Source organism: Polistes canadensis, unplaced genomic scaffold (genome assembly GCF_001313835.1).
Source record: "Polistes canadensis isolate GaletaPanama2010 unplaced genomic scaffold, ASM131383v1 scaffold_7, whole genome shotgun sequence".
In the NCBI taxonomy this organism is placed as follows: domain Eukaryota; kingdom Metazoa; phylum Arthropoda; class Insecta; order Hymenoptera; family Vespidae; genus Polistes; species Polistes canadensis.
In genome coordinates this window covers 288,001-313,355 of record NW_014569554.1, presented here as the reverse complement: position 1 = coordinate 313,355, position 25,355 = coordinate 288,001, and the positions used below count along the sequence as shown (strand labels likewise).

Here is a 25,355-nt window from a genome sequence, read left to right as displayed (position 1 = left end):
CGCCTGCTCCCGTTTATAATTTTATCATCGGAGTCATCGGGTTTCGTCACGAAAACGTCAGGTCGCCGTTTTGTCGAGTTAACTGTCCGTAACACGATCGATATCTCGAAACTATAACAAAGTTTTCCTATCGAAAAGGGCTTCCTACGAAATTTCTGCTCCACCCACTCGTTTACAAGGTGACTCGCTTTCCGTTCTTTTATTATCCACGTTGGCTTACATAGGGAAAAAAGAAAAAGTCTCTCGACGTAAGATTTATCAGTTCGATCTGAAAGTTTAGCGTCTATCGAATATCGATCGTCGTACGAATCAAGTCAAAGATCTCGACTACCGATTTACCGATCTCGATATCATTCGATTCGTGTATTTGCGCGAACGTATAGAGAACCATGAGAAGAAATTTGCTTCTTTTTTTTCAATAAAATGCACTAAACATTTCGGCTGTAACTCGAGCAACCGAAAGAGATTGAATTTTCTCAGCTCGCGAGTCCAGCTGATCTTCGAATATTTTTCTCTCCATTTCTTTTTATTTCTCTATTAATACGTTACAAATAATCAGAGAGAAGAAAATGAAAAAACATTAATCGTAAATTCGAGTAGCATGACGCACAATGTTCCGTTTCTCAACAATCTTTGTTTTTTTATTTCCTTTTTCTTGTTCTCTTACAAGAATTTAGAGAAGACGGCGTGCGACCTTTTAATCTGCAAGACCACCCTGGCAGACCGTTCACACGTCGTCGCGTATAAAGCAATCAAAAACGTTTCTATGTAATTAGAAATTATCTTCGTTAGTAATCGCAATAGTTCAATGTTCTTTCTTCTTCTACGAAATAGAAAGAACGTGCATTTCGTACAATGCCTTACCCTAACTGATCCTAAAATTGATCATTTCTTTACATCTGTAATAAGAATAGATTTAAAGAAAAATTATACAATGCAACGAAATAATGCGTGCATGAAATATTGTATAAGTAACAAATATATTATTTTTATTATATATATATATAAATTTGTACATCTGTGAATAGAAATATATTTCACATACAGAAAGTGATCTTTATTCTATGTAATAATTAATTGATTATTTCTAAGAAAAAAAGGATAGATAGATCGTTGTTTAGATCGAAAATAATCGAAGAGAAATATATTGAAAATAAATGTGAAAGAATAAATGTAGATATCCGTGTTGTTGCCATTGCAAAGCGTTTGCGTATAATGATCGATCTCGTTTAGAAGCTTCCTTCTTCCAAGGGTAAGGAAAAGTAATAAGGGAGAGGGGGGTTGTTGTTTTGCGCGTGCTTCGATCTATCAGGCTATTTTCTAGGCAGCATGCCGACTTCATTGTTAAAAGATCGCTTGCACAAGAAACGATCCATAGTATGGTACTATCACGGGTTCGTGCACACGAGGCATCTGGTCCCCTTTCGAAACCTTTTATTCAAACCTATTTCAATACGTTTCTACGACCAAATCTATTCGCGTTAGATTTTTCTTCTAATATTATCTCGAAATACCGTGTAACTTTATTTCGTATTTCTTCGTTTCTATTAGACTAGGGATACGAGTACTATTTACTAATTTAATCGAATCAAATAATTTACCGATTGAAAAATTATTAGAATTGTTTGAATTTTTTTCCTCGCAATATTTCATTTCGAGAATCTACATTCAGGTTTACATTCGAGGAATATGATTAGTATCTCTAAACATCGAACAACAAGAAACATTAGAAACAAACACGTATAATGCTATATAAATCTTAATTGATAGAACAGTTAGCACGTTAAATCTAACAAAGTGTGAAAATTACTTAGATTTTCTCTGGAGATAAAGAAAATCCATATAAGTAGTATAATGATCTATAACGATCTATCGATAGATCATCGTTTAAATAGCCGACAAAAGGTAACAACTATTTCGATTGCGGTTAGATGAGAATAATAGGAAAAGTAAAACGCGTATAGAAAAGATAATAATTTCGTGTTCGATCTATATCGAAGATCCTGCTGTTTTTCCATAGCTTCGTCCTATCTATTTGCGCCAATTAACAACGATATATGTATCTCGACAAAGAATAATAATAAATGCAGCCGGAACCTGGGTTCTCGTTAAAAAAGGGGAAGAAAAAATCAAAAGGAAAGAGAGAGAGAGAGAGAGAGAGAGAGAAAAAAAAGAAATATTAGCTGCACGTGGTACACAGAGCGGAGCGACCAATCGGAAAACGTATTTCGTAATTCCTTTGGCGCAAGTTCTGTCCTAGGCGTTGCACCGCATGCACGACAATTCTCCCTGATTCACGCGTGCTTATGCACGCGTAACGACACATATAAATTACACTTGGATGTATTTTATACACGTCCTCGTATCGTATTATCTCATCTTCAAACGGAATCTTACGATTAGTATATTATAATCATTAAATGAAATTGTCAGTGAAAAATATCATTGATAGGGAAGGATAGATTTGTTTTCGACAAAGGAAAGACAAAAAAAAGGGACAAAATTCAAGCACTTGCATCGGATACCATTAGAAGAAGAGAGAATCATATTTCATCGATGATTTTTCTTGATCTTTTCGAATCGTAGGATGGAATTTGAAGGTGACGAGACACAGGACCAACGCCCACGCGTTCCGAATAACATTCCCGATATCGATCATAGCTCGTAAAGTGCCAACGACACTGACGCAACAGCTCCGCCTATTTTTTTTGTTTCTTTTTTCTTCTTTTTTTTTTACCACGAACAAGATAATAATCGTCCGGTGGATCTATCTTTCGCGTGCGAATAATGATTTACATTAAAATGACTACGTACGCGTGAAACTATTTGTTCGGTAATTGAATTACTTTAGAGAGAAATAAAAAAAACAAAATATGTACTTTTCTAATATGCATTTTATTTATTTAGAAAATCTAATAAAACAACGTTGCACTCGATTTATTACGTTTTGACAAGCGTGACGAAAAAAAAAAAAACAATCTCTCGCTAGGAAACACAGTTTACGGATCGGAACGGTGTCCTTCGCTTTCTTAATTGGATCTTACGCGATAACACGTACGAAGGTCCTGCCAAAATATAAATAGAAACGAACGAGATCACTTCCTTTTCTATTATATTGTCTTTTTTTTTTTCTTTTTTCTTTTTCTAATCCTCTCATAAAATACTCTCTTGTAATAATTCTCTTCTTTATTTTTCTCTCTCGTGATTCTTTTTTATTTTTTTGCTCTAACTAAAATGTTCTTATTCTTTTGTCAAACGTTTGACAAGTTAGCTTAGACAAGGACCACGCCCGCTTTCTAATAAATTACGTCCAACCCTTTGACGATCACGCGTTACTGTATGTGTGTGTGTGTGTGGACCAATAAGCGAATAGGATTTTTTACTACACGCGAATTCGCATATATTTCACATCGATGAGTCATTAATTTATCGTCGATGAGTCTGGTTAATTTCATTATTTGATCGATTATTTCTATATATTATTTTATTAAACTAATTATTATATATCAAAAGTCGTGTACACAATTCTTTTTTTTTTTTTTATCAACTACATATGATTTATATACATATGAATAAATAATATTATATGCTTGTTAACCATCACTTTTATCGTAGTTAAAAATTATAGAAAAATTTATTATCGTGTTTTATAAATTAGCCTATAATTTTAAATATTAATATCGCTTAAAGAAATCTCCATAAAAAAAACTTTATCAATAATATATGTTTCTCATTTATTACGATCATGAAATTACAAAAATACATAATTATAAATGTACATTTAATTAAACGTAATCTAGAACGTTAGCATAAATTCGAGCAAATTTATAAGCACTGTTAAGAAAATGATTATGTGAAGATTGGTTTGATTAAAGGAAAGCGAATTAGAGTGCGTGACGGCGTATATAGGAAGAAAAAAAAATAGAGAGAAAAAGAGAGAGAGAGAAGAAAAGGGCACGAGTGTGCTAGTAGGTGACATTTCGTAGCAGAAACCGAGGTTTGCTATGACGATAAGAACAAACGCGCTCTCTTCATACAACTTGGCATTTCACTTTAGTTACCCTACTGTATTATCGAATTACCTTGAAATTATAACTCTATTGTGTACTTAAAAAAAACAATCAAAAATCCGAAATAATTGTTATTAATAATTGTTATCTACAATTCGTTGTAGATGTAAAAAAAAAAAATTAATTCAATCTCGTATAATAATTTGATATAAAAAATATTATAACAAAGTTATGTAAACGTATTTCCGTAAGAAGAAAATAATCTCGTTGATAAAGTTGGGAGAGAGGGGAGGTAAAATAATAAATCAAGATAAAATATTCTAAAGAGAGAGAGAGAGAGAGAGAGAGAGAGAGAGAGATAGAGAAAGATAGTCGTGGAAATAAGGAAAGAAAATAATAGCGGGACTTTAGGACCAAAGTGATAGCGGTTGGCCTTCGATCGCGGGGGAGTGTACAACGTTTTATATGTATCGCACATTAAATATACATATATCGGTGGCATTTACTCTTGCAAAAGCGTTCCGGGATTGACGTACATTAATTATAGCGGCTCGTTTCACGCTACCTGCCTGTTTGCTTGCTGGCTTGCTAACTTGCTAGCTGGCTGGCTGGCTTGCTTGCTTGCTGGTTCGCCTAACATTGATTACTTGCTAAAGTATATTCGCACGTTCAGCAACGCGTTCTTCGCGTTATTTCTTCGCCTTGATTCTATGAACCTCGTCTTTTACGAATGTTGCATTAGTATTACTTATTATGCACCAACCTGCATCCAATTCTTACGAAATACATAAAGGATGGAAGAATCAAACACTCGATCTTCTATTTCGATATCGATACCATCACATTGGTTTGCCTCATTGTCTTCCGAACAAAGATATATATCTATCTTAAATGATTTTATATAAGATGAATCATCATTTATATTACGATCTATAGTTTCTATCATATTTTTTGTCTACGATTAAAATATTTACATTGAGATCATTTTTATTCCGAATATTCAACGAAATTAATTTGATAGATGAAATCGACGAAATTAACAAGATAGGAATTATTTGTTAATATTGTTATTATTTATATTTCCAATTGAAATATGAATCATAAAAATAATGTATTCTCTGATAGAATGAACAAATTTGATTATTTCGTAATTCGGAATGATCGTCTGACTTTTCCATCCGTGACTTTTTTAAATTAAATTTAAACAGTTTAGTATATGTATACCTTGAGCGCATCAACCTCATTATGCAAATGCTCAGGAGAGAACAAGGTTTTGAATATAGTTATAGTTCTAAATCGATGCTCGATAAATCACTGGCTTGAGGCGAGATGATCTTATTTATTGCGCTTCGCATAATCGATGTCTTTTTTTTTCTTTGTTAGGCTTAAAAGATAAATGACTTTTTGAAAATGAATAACAGTCTTTTAACGTTGCTCCTCCGTTAATGTTTAAGTCCTATTATTATTAGTATTACATCATTTTTAATAGATCTTTTAAATTTGCAATTACTTTTTGTGCATCCAAAAAATTTATTTCAAAAAAATTATCATCTCTTTCCATTAATACATTCATTGTGAATGTTTATAAAAAAAATGAGTTATGATACATAGAAAACTAATAAAAATAATAAATGAACATAGGAAAAAGTGCAATATATAATTTATAATATAATTTTCATCTCATAAACGTTAAATATATAATAATGATTATTATTATAAGTAAAACACATAAATTTAACTGCGGTTTATCTTGGAAACTGTTTACCGCTCTTTACCCGTTTCTATCAAATATATTACCAGTCGGTAATACCAAAGAATACAGAAGTACATAGAATCTCACAAGTTTCCTTTTTTATCTAACCAGATTCATCGTAGTTACTACTAACACCATCAGTGGGCAATAGTAGGTATAATACTATCAAAGAATACTGTATTCATTTTTATGTAATTATTTTAACGTTCCTGTGCAATGATGACTTTGAGGGTAAAATTTTCATCTAATGAAACATAATATTGAAATTAATTAATATTCAAAGTACGATAAAAGATATATAATATTTAAAACAATGTATATATGTATAAATAATTATAAGTATTAGTAGAAAACAAGACTGTATTCTCTATACCTTAATTAATTGTTAATTAATCGATAGAAATGTGTCTATTGTTATCTAAAAGCTCGGAAAATATGATCTATGTACCGTCCTCTTTGAAATACACCTTCAGACTGGCACGTTGTTTTCTATGAAATTACTTTTATTAAATGTTGTTTATATGACTTTTCGAAAAAGGAAATCCTATTTATTACAAATAGTATTCCCTTTATACACATGCGCAACTTTCGGAAAGTCATATAAACAACATTTAACAAAAAAACTTTAACAGATGACAATGACCCAGCTCAACGGTGAATTTCGAGGGAGACGGTGCTCCGAACATATACTCAGTGCTTTTAATCAACAATACTCATTTTTTTCGATTAATTAACAATTATTTTAATACTATAATGTACTCTACTTATATTACAGGAAAATTTTACCAAGTCATCACTGCGCTGGTTGCGCTGGTTAAAATAATTACATAAATATGAATATCGATTAATCGTTTAATTTGAAATAGCTTGTTAGCGAATTGAGAAAGCAACTTTTATCTCACCTCGTATTTCGATGTATTTACGTAATATATGTATGTATAACAGTCGAAATAACATCTCATTTTTCTATATAAGTAAAATTCCGTCTATTTACTTATAGCTTATACGATATAATATATATATATATATATATATATATATATATGAGCCGTTTATTTTGAAAGTGGTATAAGCCACTTTTTTTTTTTTTTTTTATTGAAAATGAAAAGATACCGTTCAGTTGTAATTAGTATTGCCATTAACTCGGTTTTTTGAAAAAGTGACTTATGCCACTTTCAAAATAAACGGCTCATATATGTATATGGAAGCATATTTATAGCGATCTAATGCCTTCATCTTTGTACAAAAATACAAACGTTTCATTTCGAAAATCCTCTACTCAATTTTCTTCCTTGTGGGTTTCGGTTTTAATTATAAAGAGGAGAGTTCAAATAGTTCGCGAAATAGAAACTTCTCGACCTGTAACGTTAAATGCGCTTACGGTTAGTTAGCGACCCAACACGAAGAATCAACTTAAAGTTAGTTACATGCTATATGCACGCTTAGAAGCATCGAGAAAGATCGATTTTGTCGAGTACGACCAAAATAGAACGGTCGCAATTGATAGCGACGCATACCGTACCAAAAGTACATACGAATCCTTTACCATTTTCTTACTCCTATGCTAAACTTATCCACATTCGGTATAAATCTACAATAAATTACATTTTTATTCTTTAATTATCTCATTCGTAAACGGATATTTAATACAAAGAAAACAACGTAGCCTTTGAAATGAATAACGATATATTGAAATTTGAAATGATGATACCAGATATAAACAAGACAAGAAACATGATACCATTTTGATTTAAATTCTTATTTATTATGATAATTTTCAATTTGAAGTCTTGCAACTTATCGACGAGCAGCGTCTTATGATTGCTGCTGCAATATGGAAGAAAAAGAAAAAGAGAAATGTTAAAGAAAAAAATAATACAAAGTGCGTCTTTGAAGAATATTCGATTGGAAGATTCTCGTTAGCTCATTTCCTTCACCCCCCTCGAGAGAAGAAATCCGACGTGTTGAATACATAGAATACGTTGCCGTTTGGACGGCCGGCGGCTCACCGTATAAATGAAGTGGAAATAACAGCGCAGCCAGGCAGTTACTAACAGTCGCTCGAAAGTAATAAAGAAAGTGTGACAACAGAAAGAAATTCATTTGAAAGTTAATCGATCCATTGAAATTTGATAAATTAATCAAGAAGGCAGAATGTCTCTGATACCATTAATTTTTTCCAATTGGTGGGAAGATTTGGAACGTCCTCATCGTCTTTTCGATCAAAATTTCGGACTCGGACTTCATCCCAATGAACTGCTGGATCCAATGGTTCAGGAAGAATTTTTGCGGATGCCAAACCTAGAGAGAAGAATGATGAAACCTTTATTGTACTATAGACCGTGGGCCGAATTATTGCGTAGAGGAAAAAACGTCGACGATGGTACGTCAACGGTTAAGGCCGATAAAGATAAGTTCCAAGTGGTTTTGGATGTAAAACAGTTCAAACCAGATGAAATAAACGTCAAGATCACCGACAAATATGTCATCGTTGAAGCCAAACATGAAGAGCAAAAGGACGAACACGGTTGGATTTCGAGACAGTTTACTAGAAAATATATGATTCCTGAACAATGCGATATTGATCAGGTATCATCTAGTTTATCGTCGGACGGTGTTCTCAGTATTATCGCACCTAGAAAGGCCCAAATAATTAAAGAAAAGAATGAGCGTACGATAAAGATTGAACAAACTGGTAAGCCGGCTATTCTAGAGAAACAAGTAGAAAAGAAAGAAGAGAAGGAGGTATCCAAGAAGGAGGAATCCAAGAAGGAAGAACCAAAGAAAGAAGAACTCAAGAAGGAAGAATCCAAGAAGGAAGAGCCCAAGAAAGTGGAAGTAAAAAAAATGGATGCAAAAAAAGAAGAATGTAAGAAGGAAGAATGTAAGAAAGAAGATTGTAAGAAAGAAGATAGTAAGAAAGAAGAAAGTAAGAAAGAAGAATGTAAGAGAGAAGAATGTAAGAGAGAAGAATCTAAGAAAGAAAAGAAATGAAAATTTCAATTTTTCTTATTAGGAATTACATGTCGTTATATGTCGTTTTTCATTTATCGCTACTTTCAATATATTACATTTTTTCATAATCTTTCTACTTGTAAATAAAGTTAATATCGAATAAACGTACCTTATTAACTCAATTGCTGAATTATTTGTCTTCAATTTTGTTTACAGAACAACAGACAAAATATTTTCTCTTAATAAATATGAAAATCACAAATATTCAAATACTTCTTTGAAAAGAATAACTTTTAAAAGTGTATCCATTATCGAGCCCTAAAATTCCCCATGAAAACACACCGATAGATTTTAATTATATTTTCGAACAAATAAAACTTTTACTATGAGTCAAATTTATTTAAAGAGAATAAACACTTTTCGCGATTATTATTTCGTAGTAATATAAATTTGAAAATAATTCTTGGATTGTTCGTTACTATATGGGAACAAAAATATAGAGTATTTCTTGTCATTATTCAGCGCCATCTTGTCACTATTGACACTAGTACCATCTAGACAAGTTTATTTCCGTGGAACTAACTGAATGGCTTCAAAAAACAGGAGGAGTTTCCAGCCCCTGGTGAGAAACAAGGAAGGAGTTTTGTGTAACGCTGCCAAGATGGATTGGGATCCGATAACGATGGCGAACCTTCATCTGACAGCTACCGAACATCGTTATTACGGCGATATTTTTATATATTGCTGCGAAAACGCTGACAGCGACAGCGTATCGGTTGTTAAAGTAGCCGAGCTTTTACGCTCTGCAAATTTGCCGCGAGACGTCACGATGAAGGTAAGCCTTTTATTCTATTTACGTTTCAAATTTTATATTTCCTTATCTCGCGACGATCGTTTCAATAATTCTTTAGCTTTTTAAATATTTTCATATTTTGTATTATAAGTATGGAAGGTTAGGTTTATCCGTACTTGATACTGCATAATTATATATTTATGATTAATAAATTATGAATTTTAATTCAATGTATATCTGCATATATTAATTGCTTTCTCATCTGATTTATTATTTTCTTCTTCATTCTATTCAGATACTAGACATCTGCATTGGAATCAAAGGTACAACTCATATAGGTAAAAAACAGTTCTATGCTGTCCTTAAACTGGTGGCAGCTCATCAAGCCGGGCTGGATGTTTGTAGAGATATGGTAACGGCTGCTCTAGATATTATATCTCTGCCAAGATTTACATGGCCAACTTCTGGAGACGAGGAGGGTAGGAGGAGTACGGATTCGACGAGAGGTATCAAAAGTAGATGTCATGTACCTGAAAGCACAACAGAAAGTGAGAGCGAAGCAGAATCTCCACGAGAAACCGGTGGAAGTACGGATTCTCCAACGCCAACCAATAGTGTAACTCAAGAAAGAAATGATGGAATATTGGGAGGAGATACAATATTGGATGCCGTTTCTGGGGGGTGGGAGGGTCTTCTTATGTCCGAAGAGCAGAGACAATTGTTAGGTACGGAAGAGGAAAGTTCTGAACGTCACAGCAGCGATGAAGGCGAAGGAGAAGGAGATTGTTCTGGCTTTCCTCCCGAAGAGGTGTGGATTATAAGCGACGAACAACGCGATTATTATGCTGCTCAATTCGCGCAATTGCAGTCTGATCCAGAAGGACTTCTGGCTGGACCAGTAGCTCGAACATTCTTTGAAAAATCTAGACTTCCCGTAGCTGAACTGAGACGTATTTGGCAGCTAGCGGATGTAACCAGAGATGGGGCGCTAAGTTTGCAAGAATTTTATGTAGCTATGCATTTGGTAGTCCTCAGAAGAAATCATGTACCTCTTCCCGATGTTTTACCTCCGTCCTTATCAATTCCATTAGTAATGCAAACTACAAACGCCCCACCACCAGTTTCATCGACGACCAAGTGCCAAAGCAGTCCACCTAATTCAGTAAATATGAGAGATAAGAATAAGGAATGGACCAAGTTCGTAGATTCGCCGACTGGTACAACTACCTCTCTCACGAGTCCTGGACTACAATTGGTTAATTTTGATTTTCAAAAATCTGCCGTCGAACGAGATCCTAAGATTTTACATCCAGTAGCTCTTCGTTTAACACCTGAAGCAGCTATTCTGGCTTCTGGGGCCAATGGTAGCAATAGCAGTTGTACCACATTAGGTGAAGACGATTTGCAACCTTCTCCCGCATCTTTGGTGCAGCGACCGCTTGTTAAAAAACCACCACAATCTGCCGAAGATGCTGTTATAGTAACTCCAAAGAAGGAACCACCACCGCCACCACCTCCTAGGCCTTATAGAACACACGCACGAAGTTCTAGTCTTGATCTTAACAAACTAGGTACATGTTGCTACCAGTATACTGCGATACTTTTCATTCGCAGCTGAGAAAGCAAATCTATCACTGCTCAAAATGTGTGCACGTTCTTGTAGGGAAAAATGGTCAAAGTTTCCTCGGAGCACCTCCGCTCGTACCGCCAAGAATTTCACCAGGAATCGTAAGTTCCTCTATCTGTTAACTTATACGTCTTCATTTGATTTAATTAATCTAAAATTTATAATAGTTTTCTTTTTATTATTTTGATGTAAATTAATCTATCTTTTCTTTTTGATATATATAAACATCTTTAAGTTCTACAATTTTTTTTGTACATTTATCACCATTACTTTAATGCGGATGTCCTGGTAAGCAATTAAGGAAGTTAATTATTTGAGAAAATTTATCGTTCGTATTTGCTACAGACTTCACCTCGAAAACTGGTTGGCCAAAAAAGCGAAGGGGAGGCTCAGAAGACCCTGAGCGAAAGTCAAGGTTTTGTTGCTGATTTTTCTCATTTTTCTCCAAAGAATGAATTACCTGAAAATCCTTCCATGGAGAACAGTATTTCCCAGTCTCAACAATTTACAGGAGTTTGTGGTGCATTTCAAATTTATAGGAAACCCAGTCCGAGTAAGTCGAAATAAATCAATAAATGAATAATATTTGTATTAGAATCAGAGAGAGAACATATTGAATTATATTATTATCAATTACATTAGAACGAGAGCTCGAGGAAGAAGATTCGTCTAAAGATGACCCAGAAGATGGTAAGAAATTAACTTTGCAAGAATTGCGAGAGAAGAATGCAGAACTTCGACTAGTCTGTGAAGAATTGACGCGCGAATTAGCCAGCGCCCTACAAGAACGTATAAATCTTCGTGCGAAACTCATGCTTTTGGTCTGATCCTTCCATTTATATTTTCTCGTACATACATTCGAAGTAACGTTTTCCATTCTTCAATGTAAACTCATGTATTTAATATGTCGTACCTAGTCTAGAATTGATCTTCTTTCGACGGTATAGTTTATATGTATATCTGTCAAAGTCAATTGTGCGAATGAAAGATAAAAGGCTCGAACAAAAATCATGTTGCGGTAGTGTTCCGCTTTTTCTACAATAATCGGAGTTACTACTTCCTGTCATTACAGGATCCTACAGTGCAAAAATATATATACTTTTATAATGCTGACGCATCGATAACTAAGACGCCAAGTTCTTGATTATATTTTAGGTAGGCGTCTTTTTCTTTTTTCAAAAGAATCCTGTGGAAATTATTATACGTTCTTTATATTGTGGGTGTAAAAAAAGAAGCTATTTAGTAGCTTATAATTACCCCCACCTCTCATTAAAATTGTAGCATTGGAAAAATTTTGATTCCAAAACATTTGTATATTATGGACGAATATCCTTCAAGCAAAAAATTATTTATTAAAAGACAAAATAATAGTTTAAGCTTTACATTTATTATTAATGTACACTGCAAAATTAGATTATTCATTAAAAAGACGTATGATAAATTCGTACAAACGTAATCATTGTCGTCTTCGCGTAGAAACTTCTGTGCGTTCATTTATGTGTATTTTAATTATGCTGATGTTAGACTGAAAAAATTGAAATAAAATTGTAATATCGTTAAAATTCGACGACGTGCAAAGAAACCTACGCAAAGATTATTAATGATCACGTTCGTATCATTTTTAACAAGAAAGTCAACTTGTATTTTCGTATCGCTGTACAATCAAATTTTTCACTGCATGAAAGATATAGCTTAGTATCGTGATACTAAGAAAAAGTCTTACTAAATCGTGTTTTACTTCGTGATAGCTATTGTATTATATAAGTATTTTAGACATTAGACAGAATTAGGCAAAAAGGCGAAAGAGAGAGAGAGAGAGAGAGAGAGAAAGAGAAAGAAAGAGAGAGAAAGAGAGAGAAGAACTTTAAAAGGAAGAAAATCTGCAGGAACAGAATAATAAAAGAATGACCCGATCGCAAAGAAAAAACAAAATGTCCGTGATCGGAATATACACAGAGAGAATATTAATTTTTCTATTAATTCTTTAAAAGTCGTCTATTAGAAGAATGCAAATTAAGTGGTGAAATGAAATAATCCATTTTATTGTTGTTGATACAAAAAAAAAAATAATGAAACTATTAAGATGTTCTCTATGAATCTTGTATAATTCTTTATGAAGTTACAAGAAACGTTATTATATTTGTGCCATATAATGCAAGATTTTACTATCCCACTGATCCAAGCGAGATATTTTCCTTGATCTTTTCGATATTATTGTATCGTTAAATCGTTTATTGCATCTTATGTTCTTTGCTTCACTCTAGTCGACGTCGAAGCTTGTAGATTTAAACTAATTTCTGTAAAAGGCTATACACCACTATGTTCTCACCTAGATTCGATTATTCTGATTGCAAAAATAGGGAATAAATTTGTCTGTAAATATAATTTGATGAAATAAATTTCTTACTGACAGATGGTTTTGCAAGCAACATTATTGAGTAAGTATAAATGTATGTTTTCAGACCCTATATGTAATTACTCAAGAGATAAACTCATAGAAAATCGATAAATAAAATCTATTTATACGTAAAGAGTTAACTTCAATTCGATTAAATATTTATTTATGTTAATTGTCGACGTATTTTGATGTCAGTTAATAATGTTCGAAGTTAAAAGGTCTGTAGAAAGAGTAAAGAAAACGTATATTTCACTTTCGTAACAATCTTTTATTCGTTTCAATGCGAGAATGAAAAATAATTATTAATGACATATAGGGAGAAAATCACAAATCATGTGATACCCGTGGATGCACAGTAAAATGGAGAGAAAAAGGGGTGGGGAAGGAGGAGGATTTGAAGAACGATATGTTACGTGCGCTTTTATCATACCAATGCGATACAATTCTAATTGTAAGTTAATGGTCATCTTATAACGTCATTTGCTAACTGTTAACCCGATCGAAAGGTGGCTCCTTTAATTTCTAAATAACAATAAGATAAAATTTAGAGCCTGCTCTATTACAATTTTTAATTTGTACCTTGTATTCGCGACAAATGATGACCACCTAAATATCATCTCATCGTTCTACTGTGCCTGGGCGACGAGACGAAGCATCTTACATAAATCGACGAAATAACTTCTGTTGTTTCTGAAACTTCTCTCTGAAGAACTACTGTGATCGTTAATAACAATTACCGTATGAGTTTTTCATTAACAGCAGAGAAGCGATCGTACGAGAGAAACGACATCAGTATTGAACGTTTTAAACGACAATGAAAACTCTAAAAGAGTTTAGTTGTCTTTCGACTGCATGTACTTGATGAGATCAATCACGCGGCTGGAATAACCAAACTCGTTGTCGTACCACGAGATCAGTTTAACGAAATTATTGTTCAATGGAATTCCGGCTTTAGAATCGAAGATGCTCGAATGGGTGTCACCAATAAAATCGGTGGAGACTACGTCGTCCTCCGTATAACCAAGAATACCCTTAAGAGGACCTTCTGCGGCCTCCTTAACTTTAGCCTTGATGTCGTCGTAGCTGGCTGGTTTGCCAAGGCGAACGGTCAAGTCAACCACGGAGACGTTATGTACCGGTACACGGAATGCCATACCAGTGAGTTTTCCGTTCAAGGCTGGAATTACTTTACCAACAGCTTTGGCAGCACCTGTTGCTGCAGGGATGATGTTTTGGGCAGCGCCACGTCCGTCACGCCACAACTACAAAAAATAACGATACTCGTTGAGAGAGATACTTCAAATAAAAAAAAATATATTATATATATTAAACGATAAGCATACTTTTCCGGAAGGTCCATCAACCGTTTTTTGGGTTGCCGTAATGGCGTGGACGGTGGTCATAAGACCTTCTACAATTTCAAAGTTATCATGAATAACTTTGGCGAGAGGAGCCAAGCAATTGGTCGTGCAAGAAGCATTGGAGACGACTTTGTTGCTTGGATCGTAAGATTCGTGATTAACGCCAACGACAAACATTGGTGCATCGGCAGAGGGTGCGGAGATTACGACTTTTTTGGCACCACCCTCCAAGTGAGCCTGTTCGAGCAACAACAGAAATAAATATTATAACAACAAAAGTTTCGATCGAATATATGTTTAAAAGGAGACATGTGTTTTACGTACAGAGGCCTTTTCGATGGTAGTGAATACACCAGTCGACTCAACTACGTATTCGGCACCAGCCTTGGCCCATGGGATAGCTTTCGGATCGCGTTCGCTGAAAACAGCGATCTTGTTGCCGTTGACAACGAGGCAACCATCTTCCATTTTGACTTCGCCTTTGAATTTTCCGTGAGTGGAGTCATACTTGAACATGTATACCATGTAATCCAGACCAATGAAGGGGTCATTGATGGCGACAACCTGTCACAAAAAATAGTATATTTTTTTGTATAAAATTTTGAATGGTCCTTAATACTCTTTAACAATATTTTACGTACTTGACCACCGCGTTCAAGGGAGGCCCTGAGAACTAGACGGCCAATACGACCAAATCCGTTGATACCAATTTTGCTCATATTGTCTTCTTTGCAAATACTGTAAAATTCACGAGAAAAAAATGATTCGTTAATCATAAGACATCGTTGGGTAATATTATACAAAATGAAGTTAACTTTTGAACGCATCTCTTGAAACGAATCAAAATCAGATAATATCACAATTATTTTTGTGCCATTCTTGCTTAAGTTAAGTCAGAAAAAAAGGAAAAATTAATCAGGAATGATCGATAATATAAAATTAACGAAGATTGCAATAAGAGTTTCGAGAGATGAAATTGTGGGTGGTACGTTTTGAAGGTTGAGCAAGGTTAAATAATAATTATCGAATCCTTGAGCATGCCCTTGACGACTGATGAATGTGACCTTTTTAAGGGATCGATAAAAGTCGGAAATAGCATTTTGTTACCGAATCGATGAATCGCAAATACAGTAACAAGATGCAATATGTAGTTACAATAGCATTCAGTGCTGACGTAACCTCGATTAGTTCCGTTATAATCTATGGGTGACGTTAAATGATATCTCTTATGCCAAATTAACAGATTATTTCATACGTCAAACTAACATTGACAGAATATAAAAATTCCTGAAACATAACCTCGAATACGATTCTCGTTATTTCGACAATTCGTACGACATTCGTGCCGATAAGCTTTGAAACGATTTGAGAAAATATTGATCTCTTCTTTTTATATCTACGTATTATATATTTCGTTGAGAATGGGCAGATGCTTTTATAACACTAGAGAAAATCTATTTTTAAAAAAACGAATAGAGAGAAAAATCATACAGATAGATATGATAAAAACCTTGAATTAAAATGACGAATTTGTGATTACAAGAGTAAAGTAATTTTATTCTGGAAGATTCTATGCGTCACGAGTGAGATATTTCGCTCTTTTATTTAATCGAATATTTGTAGATTATATCGAAAAAGTCATTTTTATTTCTTAGTAACCGTCATCTTTCTAACGTCGTCACGTACCATTCAAGGAAATATGCGATTTGTCTACGTGTAAGCGGATGCGTTGTATACGTGCACAATTTCACGTATTATGGAAATACAAAAAGATGCAATAATGGATGGACCATCATCCGCCATTCGTCTTTCATAAACGAGATCGTCCTCCATACAATGGACGCCGGTAAGATGAATTCTTTCGCGATTAAAAAAAAAAAAGGAAGAAAATATCGTACGATCGAATCGTTGGAAAAATATGAGAAAAAAAAGAAAAAAGCAATGTGAATTGAAAACGAATGATCTGAATTAGGGCGTTTAAATGGAAAGTGGCGGTAAAATTGGTAATATTTAAATATACTCACCTTCGAAAAACAAGATCCGTGCACTACGATTACCACAGAAGCAGTGTCATTTGAAGGGCAAAAATCAGTAATATAAGCCGCCCCACGCTCCCGGCGAATGCGCCGTAAGTCCTTCCACCGGTTCGCAATTATTCGTTTATCTTCGACTATTTTCGGCCAAGCCAACTATCGACGTTCGATATAAAAGCGCGGAATTCAAACGAAATACATATTAGGGAAGGATTTTTTCTAATTTTTTCTTCGATAATATCTTTACAACGCATCGTAACAAATATATATATATAACAATAAGATATAACGATTCGTACGATTATTCGTCATCCTCGGAAATAGATTTTATGGGTGGAGAAATTTTACCGGAATCAACGTCGTACATGTAGACGATTAAATCAACGATACGATGCGCGTAACCATATTCGTTATCGTACCTAAAACAAAACAAAAAAAGAAATTAAGATTATATTTAATTGACATGAAAGTAATTATATGTATGTTTGATAAATAAAACAAACCAAGCGACTATTTTAATGAATGTACTCGTTTGAGGAATGCCAGCCTTCGCGTCGAATACGCAGGAATAAATGGTATGATTGAAGTCGGAGGAAACACAATCGTCTTCCGTGTAACCTAGTACATCTTTCAATGCACCTTCGGACTCTTTTCGCATAACTGCTTTTATCTCGTCATACGTAGTTGGCTTATTGATTCTGAAAACGTATTTGAATCTTCAAAATCTAACAGGATGTATTCTTGTAAATTTCGGAGTTACCTAAACGTCATATCGCATAATGAAACATTAGCTGTTGGTACTCTAAAAGCTATCGCAGATATTTTATCTTTGAGAGAGGGAATAATTTTGGCTAACGATTTAGCAGCTCCCGTAGACGTTGGTATGATATTTTGTAAGGCTCCTCTTCCATCTCTCCATAACTGAAAATAAATAATATGCTTAGTATAATTAATGTTTATATATTCTAAAAAATAAAAAATTTATTCTATTATAATAAAATAAAATGAAAAGATCATTTTCGTAATGATCCAGCACTTTATTTATCGGTCCATCTACAGTTTTCTGCGTAGCTGTAACAGCGTGTACACTGGATATCATAGCTTCTAAAACTTCAAAATTATCATTCATAATTTTAACGATGGGAGCTGCACAATTAGTCGTACAAGATGCTGCTGAAACCACATTTCCTTTTTTAGGATCGTAACATTTATGATTAACTCCGTAAACGTACATAGGTGCGTCGATAGAAGGTGATGTAATTATCACTTTGTTTGCTCCACCATCGATATGTAGCTAAGAAAATATCATTTATAATTAGACACGACATTTATTCCGAATAAGAAATGATATAAGAACAATTAAATATAATATGAATATATATTTAGCTTCTCCATAGTAAATTATAGTATTTCATCGTAGTACGTATTTCAGATTGTATCAGTCATGACTCTAAACAACTTTTTGCCATAATTTACTTACACTAGCTTTCTCCAATGTTGTAAATATACCTGTAGCTTCTATCACGTACGTTACATTGTTTTCCTTCCATTTTATTTTCGAAGGATTTTTCTCTTGTGACGTGGCTATTTTTTTGCCTAAATTTATATATTTCGTACATATAATATTTATAATTTAATTGAAATAATTTTAATATATGATTACTTTCTAACCATCTAAAATTATAAATCCATTTTCGCATAGTAAAGGTTGAGGGAACATCCCATGAGTAGAATCGTATTTAAAAAGATATATCATATAATCGGTCGTAATATAAGGATCATTAATCAGATTCACCTGTAATTTTTTATATGTAATTGTAAAATTATAAAAAGCTTATAAACGAATTCGAACGATTTCGTGATTATACTTGAACGTTTTTCTCGTAAAGGGCTCGCAAACACATTCTTCCTATTCTACCAAATCCATTTATGCCAACGACAGCCATAATTTTATTGCTCGAACTACGGTAAACGAAGAATGTCTTATTCTTTCAATACACTTGTAATTTTTAATTAATATTAATCTTTTCCGAATGTGTGCAAAGATAATTGAAAAGTAAATAGTACGAATTTATATACAATAGATTTCGATGAATCGATTTATTGGACGAAATAATTTTAATAATAATATTTTCAAGTTTATTTTTTTGTTCTCGTGTGTCTTCTATTTTCACGATTTAAACTGATTTTAGAAGATGAATTTCTGAGATCGTCTGGAACGCAAGACGACGCATCACGTAGATAAAGAACATACTGTAGCTTTTCTGCACATGTTAACGCATGTGTGGGTCTTTCAGCTAATTATAAATTGTTAAAAATGTAAAAAGAAAGATCAAAGTATCCGGCACGTGTTTTCTTTGCTAAATTTGTCCGTAAGATTTTTTCGTAAGCTTTTAAAAACGATCTAAACAATGAGATATTAATGAGATAATTTATTTCAAATTAAATTTATTTCCATATTCGAATATCTCTTAAATGAGAAGTACCAAAATTGTGAAATACAATAATTTAAATTTAATTTTACCCAATATGTGAAAAAAAAATGTTTACGAGATACGAGCGATAGTTTTTCTAAACATTCTAATTTCTATTCTAAGAATCGAACGTTCGAGTTCGAACGAAAGTATTAACCGCCTAAGAGAATTAATGAGGTTTCTCGTAGAGCTTGAGATTTAGTCTTCATCCGATCGTCGAACAGTACAGTTCCTCCCTTGTGCTCAATTTAGTGCAAGATACCACGATGTAATATATTAATATTTTAAAAATATGTTTCGATATGGAAGAAACTATCGCACTAATAAAGTCTTGCATAATTTCTCAAAAAGGAGGCATACCAATAAAATATTTAAATTGTAAGTACAGTTTATTCCATTTTCATTTTACTCATACATCATCAGCTCTTACAAAGTCGACACTTTTATTTGTTCTTAACAAATTTTTACTTTCAGATGAATTTGAAAAGATAGTCGGGGAACCAATACCTTACATAAGATTAGGATTTTCTAGTTTACAAGATTTATTAGACAAAGTAGACGGATTGAAGACTATTAAAAGAGCCGATGGGGTGGAAACGTTGCTAGTAAATGATCCCAAAATTAGACATATAGTTGATTTAATTCAAAAACAAAAAGAAAATTACAAGGCCAATAAGGTAAATGAATATTTTATTTTACAATTAATTGAATCGAAATATCTATATTTGATATCTTTTCAAATCTACCGTAAATGCACTGTACTTTTATTTTTTTCTAGTCAAAGCATTACAAACGTTTTATACCGTTTGATTCAAAAAACTTCAATAATATTACTCGTAATAATGGTAACTCGAATAATAAAATAGAATATAAAGATAAAAAGAAAGTTTGGTTCAACGATAATGCGATATATAACAAACGACGGGATGTTACGATAAACGGAAATCAGAATTTAACTGCTTTGTATTCGTTTAATTCAGGTAAAATATATTCCGCATTGGAATGAAGATATTATTAACAAAAATTGAACATTTATAATGAAAGTTTATATATTATAGAGGATGGAAATTGTAATAAATATTGGCTCTCTACAAAACGTAATAACGAATACAAGAATATTGTGGTTATCGAAGCATGTAAAACAATAAAAGAGGTTCGTATCGATGATCCCACACACATATTCTTTCTTTCGATAAATGAAAATGAAATATTATCTAAGATATATTTGTTGGTGTTTTTTTTCTTCTAGAAAACGATTTATGAACCGATTATTCTCAGTCATCAGCTTATAGGAGATGATTTTTTTCTACAACTGGTCATACGATATCTTGGTCTACCTGTATGGCGTCAAGCAGGAAATATGGCTCTTCATTGCGGTTTGTGCATATCGGGACAAACGATAATCGATTGCATCAAAAGATTGAACAAGGTGGAATGCATTTCTAATAAAATTGTTATCATGTTGGGAGCTGTTGATATTTATAACGGTGATACTTCGTACGACTTGATCAAGAATATGAGAAATTTGTTAAAGGTATTAAAATATAAATTTGCCTTCTCCAACTCGGCAATCAAAATTTGCACTATTCCACCATTGGCAAATTTATCTTTGCACGGGCACGTTAATAAGGTATCAACTCTTTATTCTTTCAACAATTGGATCCGATGTTTGAACTGTTCAGAAAATAAAAGTCTCGACAACGTCGATGACAACCATTATCAAATAATCGATCTTTTTCAATATTTTACGGATGAAAATTTTACCACGCAATACCAGTGGTTTCAATTAAATGCGCGCATGGTTTCCGGTTGTAAGCATCCTTACGTTTTGTGGAATAAAAATGGACGAAAGCGCGCGATGGAAGCGTTAACCGCTAAATTGTGAGTTTACTCTTACTTGTTATTTATTTAAATGTTTGGCATTGATTAAATGTTGCGGTATTTTTTTATAAAAATATACAAGATCAACTGTTAAAGTTTCGACTGTCTCGACGTCCTTATCCGTTGCGCTCGTAACGGATTGCTTTTTAAGGATTATCAGACGCTTGAAACGTCAGTGATCGATGTGATCGTATTGCGAATTTTATTTGCAAGTTGATCGAAGTCTCCTCTCTCTCTCCATGTTTGCATTTTATACGTGTTCTCAATGTTTATTATTATTATTGTCAGTATTAATACTATTATCATTACTATTAATATTAGAATCGAATTTGAAAGTGTAGAAGTAACGCTGTAATATAATATATCGGATAACGTAGACGAAAATACCTATTTTCATCGGATCTATTGTCCTTTGAAAATTGTTCACGGCTCGTAGATCAAGTGAGAAATTAGTTTTGCTAATTGAAAAAATACATCGTAAGTACGAATAACGAACAATACCCTTGCAGCACGGTATAAATAAAGTTTATATTGATAAATTTAATTTAACAATGGCGTAAAGAAATTTAAAATGTTTGCGGCATTCTTATAAGACTGATACACTCATAAAAATGTACTTATTTTTTAAATTTCTCTACCCATTGACCCTCACGATTATTGTTCGTTTATTATTCGTACGAGCTTCTTATATGGAGCAATATTTCTACGCAGTCAATCGCGCATGATCTTGAATTTTTTTGCCACGTTCTACATTATTCGCATATAAAATTATTAGACTTCTTAGTTTTACAAGAAATTATTATATATTCTTTGTAATGAGTCATAATTATCTTAGGTGTCGAAAAATTGCGCGGCAATTATTTATAAATTTTATAAAGACAAATCATATTGTGTGTGTGTGTGTGTATGAGATAAAAAATTTTCAAAATAAATGTCTATCAACGGATCGAAGAAAATCGAGGCACTTTTTTTCGATCCGTTTGATTATTATCAAGTAAGGCGCCGTAATACTAATGTTTTTCTAATCATAAATATTTATAATAATACTTTTAATTGTACTATTCTAAATACTATAAAGTTCTCCAATGAGCGATATTAAAAAGGAAATATCGATTGTAGTCGCATTATAATAAGAATTAATTTTTATAATTATATCCTATTTAAGCGTACAACGAACATATATATATACATTCACATATAAAGAAACAGCTATTGCCATCGTCTGCAAAGATAGTTTCTTTTTTATTCGTGACAATTTATAAACATGTATAAAAATTACAGAAGTATGATGCATATAATATTGATAGAGCATCTTGGTTTAATAAATTGTAAATGAATTTTCAAACAATTTCGCTAGATCCTCTTCCGATTGTTCACGTGGCGCCAATTTTGTTATCCGATGCTATAAAGAAAGATACAACTGTTTCAAATTTATAAAAATAAGAAAATACAATACAGCTCTGTAATAAATAACTTGCGATGTGAACAATTTAACGAATGTATAATCTTCGAAATTGTTATGTATGTAATAACCAAGCAAGTATGGTGACCAATAAATCACTCATACTCTCGTAACACTTCCGAAGTATTTTCATTTCCTTGTTTGAATCATCGACAGATACAAAAATCAATAGGAAGAAAATTATTTTTACCTGTGGTAAAGTTCCTTTAACCAAAGTATTAATATCCTCTTTTTTGAAACCAAGTTCCGTCAAACCATTTTCCACTTTCATTACGCGCATATATTTTCTAACGGTGTCTGCTAAAATTTCTCCAGCGTCAGCTCGTTTCGCACCTTTAACGTCAGTTCCTAACAATTCAGCAGCTTCTAAATGTCTTTCTGGACAGGCAATTCCGGTGAAAGAAAAAACGGCTGGTGCCGAGATAACAACTGAGAGACCGTGAGGTATTATAGGATGATCTTTGGTATATCCCTGATAACAAACTCATATATATATAATTCTCTTCTTTTTAATATATTTTCTTCACTTTAATATATTCAAATAATTAATAGAACTCACTTCGGGTTGAAAATTACGAACGTTACCGCTTATAGAATATGAAAGACCATGACAAAGGTGGACACCAGCGTTACCAAAACCAACACCAGCCATGGTACTAGCTAAATGCATGTTACTTCTAGCTTCGAGATCATCTTCTTTATATACTGCTCTCTCGAAATACCTCAAATATAGAAGGAAATAATAATAATATTATATATAAAGAAGACAAATAAAAAAGTTTGAAGGGTAAAATAATAATTGAATTCTTACTTGCGCATTACTTGCAGAGCATATCTGGCCCATACATCGCTAATAGGATTGCTACCTTGATATGCTGGTCGTAGAATCGGATTCGGTGGACAAGGTGTTCTTTCCGTATACGGTATTGCTGTAAACGATTCCAGAGCATGACAAAGTACATCGAAGCCGGAATAAGCGCAAACTTTTTGCGGTAAACTCAACGTATGTTTTGGATCGATAAGACCCAAGGTAGGTCTCAGAGCTCTATTTAGAAGAAAACAAAATAAAAAATAAATGTAATAATTAATGTTAGATTAAACTCGTATATATATATTAAACTACCACCTGTTTGCAATTCCAGTTTTGGCCTTGAGAGGTCGATAATCGAAGATGGACACACCGGTGGTCTCTGAGCCTGTACCCGTTGTCGTTGGTATTGCAATAAGTGGTTTTAAACTGACTAAAATTGGTTTTCCTTTTCCTATCGGCGCATTAACGTAATCTAAAAAGTCGGCATTAGGATCACTGCTATAAAGATTAGCAGCTTTGCACGTGTCCATTACCGACCCCCCTCCAACCTATGCGATAAAAATAATATTATTATAAATATTCCTTTTATCGAATTTTTTCAACGAACAATACTATAAATTATACCGCATACCGCAACGAAAGCGTCAAATTTTCCTCGCTTAGAAAATTCTATCGAATTTTGAAGACTCCCTTCCGTAGGCTCAACCCGAACCTTATCGTACACTTCAAATTCAATCCCGTATTTAGTCAAACTATCGATTGCAGTTTTAACCGGTTGAAGATTGACTAAATTCGAATCGGTCATCAAACATATTTTCTTTGCGTCTAAATTCTGAATATCTTGACCCAGTTCTCTTGTAACTCCGATGCCATAACGAACGGTCGAACACGCCATCTGAAATTAATATTTAAATATTAGAAAAAGGGAAAAGATTATTTGATCGTACGTTAATGTTAATCATTAATAGATGTTCGCTTTGAAACGTTGAGAAAAACTTTGTATGAGAGAGTATCAATATTATGTTATAGTCTATCATTTGAAATGAAGATAAACGTCAATGATTCTTGCCTTATCTCATTCATTTTGTTTGCATAGTTTGATATCACAAATTTATCATAATTATTTACTGTTAGAGCTATATCAATCTTCTTTACGAAATCAAAACGTTCGTTGCACAATTCTACATGGCACGATCGATTTGTTATTTGTGCTCGTTGCGAAGAAATTGGCTCAATGAAAAAAACCAATGATTACAATTGTAGATTATTTAAATTCACCTCGAACGCGTATTCCTTTGAAGGATTCGTATTGGCTGTAGTGCTACGAGTTTTTCCATGTTCGATTATTGGCGTAATTCCTCCTGGATTTCCATGCGCTGGACATCTGCATCTGACGACGTCGAAATAATATTTGTTTTTTTTTTAAATCATATTACCTTTCACAAAATTCTTTCATTTGTAAATGCAATGCGATAGAGATCGTATCAAGTTCTTAAATCAATAATCAAATGTAACTTACGATTGCGAGGAAATAACTTGAAGCAGCTCGACGACTCGTCTTCTTGGAAGCATGTTTTCAAAAGTCACGAACAAACGACGGAATAAATATTAATTGGTATCTTCGAGCGTTAATTTTTAGTAAAAGCAAAAAAAGGAGAGGAATAAAACAAATTATAATAACGAAGTATCGCACCGTATGTGTCTGTTAGTTTAGAAGACTTTCCAACGACTGCTGTTCGACCTGTTGGTTGTTTTCTCTGTTCATTGCCTTCCACTTGTCAGTAATATGCCTTGCGT

At 33.3% G+C, this 25,355-nt stretch overlaps 6 protein-coding genes across 7 annotated transcripts; 3 read left to right on the top strand and 3 right to left on the bottom strand.

The window, feature by feature from the left end:
- Nucleotides 1–4,450: 4,450 nt before the first annotated feature.
- On the top strand, nucleotides 4,451–22,860 carry LOC106790143 (maternal effect protein oskar). The gene is made up of 6 exons (XM_014754875.1): nucleotides 4,451–4,461; nucleotides 19,607–19,782; nucleotides 19,879–20,081; nucleotides 20,183–20,384; nucleotides 20,463–20,557; nucleotides 20,654–22,860. Exons 2-6 carry the CDS (start codon nucleotides 19,707–19,709, stop codon nucleotides 21,287–21,289), a joined length of 1,212 nt encoding a protein of 403 aa, XP_014610361.1. The 5' UTR covers nucleotides 4,451–4,461; nucleotides 19,607–19,706; the 3' UTR covers nucleotides 21,290–22,860.
- LOC106790160 (protein lethal(2)essential for life-like) lies at nucleotides 6,901–8,973 on the top strand. Its single transcript, XM_014754896.1, has one exon. It carries the CDS (start codon nucleotides 7,918–7,920, stop codon nucleotides 8,755–8,757), a length of 840 nt encoding a protein of 279 aa, XP_014610382.1. The 5' UTR covers nucleotides 6,901–7,917; the 3' UTR covers nucleotides 8,758–8,973.
- On the top strand, nucleotides 9,282–13,569 carry LOC106790127 (ralBP1-associated Eps domain-containing protein 1). The gene is made up of 5 exons (XM_014754840.1): nucleotides 9,282–9,553; nucleotides 9,807–11,082; nucleotides 11,175–11,239; nucleotides 11,484–11,691; nucleotides 11,781–13,569. Exons 1-5 carry the CDS (start codon nucleotides 9,305–9,307, stop codon nucleotides 11,963–11,965), a joined length of 1,983 nt encoding a protein of 660 aa, XP_014610326.1. The 5' UTR covers nucleotides 9,282–9,304; the 3' UTR covers nucleotides 11,966–13,569.
- LOC106790152 (glyceraldehyde-3-phosphate dehydrogenase 2-like) lies at nucleotides 13,780–17,028 on the bottom strand. The gene is made up of 5 exons (XM_014754886.1): nucleotides 16,922–17,028; nucleotides 15,539–15,635; nucleotides 15,222–15,461; nucleotides 14,880–15,134; nucleotides 13,780–14,798 (listed from the first exon to the last, which is right to left on the bottom strand). The coding sequence occupies exons 2-5, from the start codon at nucleotides 15,614–15,616 to the stop codon at nucleotides 14,370–14,372; spliced, it is 1,002 nt and encodes a 333-aa protein (XP_014610372.1). The 5' UTR covers nucleotides 15,617–15,635; nucleotides 16,922–17,028; the 3' UTR covers nucleotides 13,780–14,369.
- LOC106789878 (glyceraldehyde-3-phosphate dehydrogenase 1-like) lies at nucleotides 17,232–18,876 on the bottom strand. The gene is made up of 7 exons (XM_014754408.1): nucleotides 18,799–18,876; nucleotides 18,602–18,725; nucleotides 18,411–18,526; nucleotides 17,967–18,224; nucleotides 17,691–17,851; nucleotides 17,434–17,628; nucleotides 17,232–17,349 (listed from the first exon to the last, which is right to left on the bottom strand). The coding sequence occupies exons 1-7, from the start codon at nucleotides 18,874–18,876 to the stop codon at nucleotides 17,232–17,234; spliced, it is 1,050 nt and encodes a 349-aa protein (XP_014609894.1).
- On the bottom strand, nucleotides 22,476–25,333 carry LOC106790130 (probable hydroxyacid-oxoacid transhydrogenase, mitochondrial). 2 transcript variants are annotated; one of them, XM_014754856.1, is made up of 8 exons: nucleotides 25,078–25,333; nucleotides 24,837–24,948; nucleotides 24,190–24,453; nucleotides 23,874–24,106; nucleotides 23,559–23,792; nucleotides 23,307–23,469; nucleotides 22,938–23,219; nucleotides 22,476–22,687 (listed from the first exon to the last, which is right to left on the bottom strand). In XM_014754856.1, the coding sequence occupies exons 1-8, from the start codon at nucleotides 25,128–25,130 to the stop codon at nucleotides 22,604–22,606; spliced, it is 1,425 nt and encodes a 474-aa protein (XP_014610342.1). In that variant the 5' UTR covers nucleotides 25,131–25,333; the 3' UTR covers nucleotides 22,476–22,603. The 2 variants fall into 2 exon arrangements, with proteins under 2 accessions (XP_014610342.1, XP_014610350.1); XM_014754864.1 differs by having other exon boundaries at nucleotides 24,837–24,994; nucleotides 25,078–25,332.
- Nucleotides 25,334–25,355: the final 22 nt, after the last annotated feature.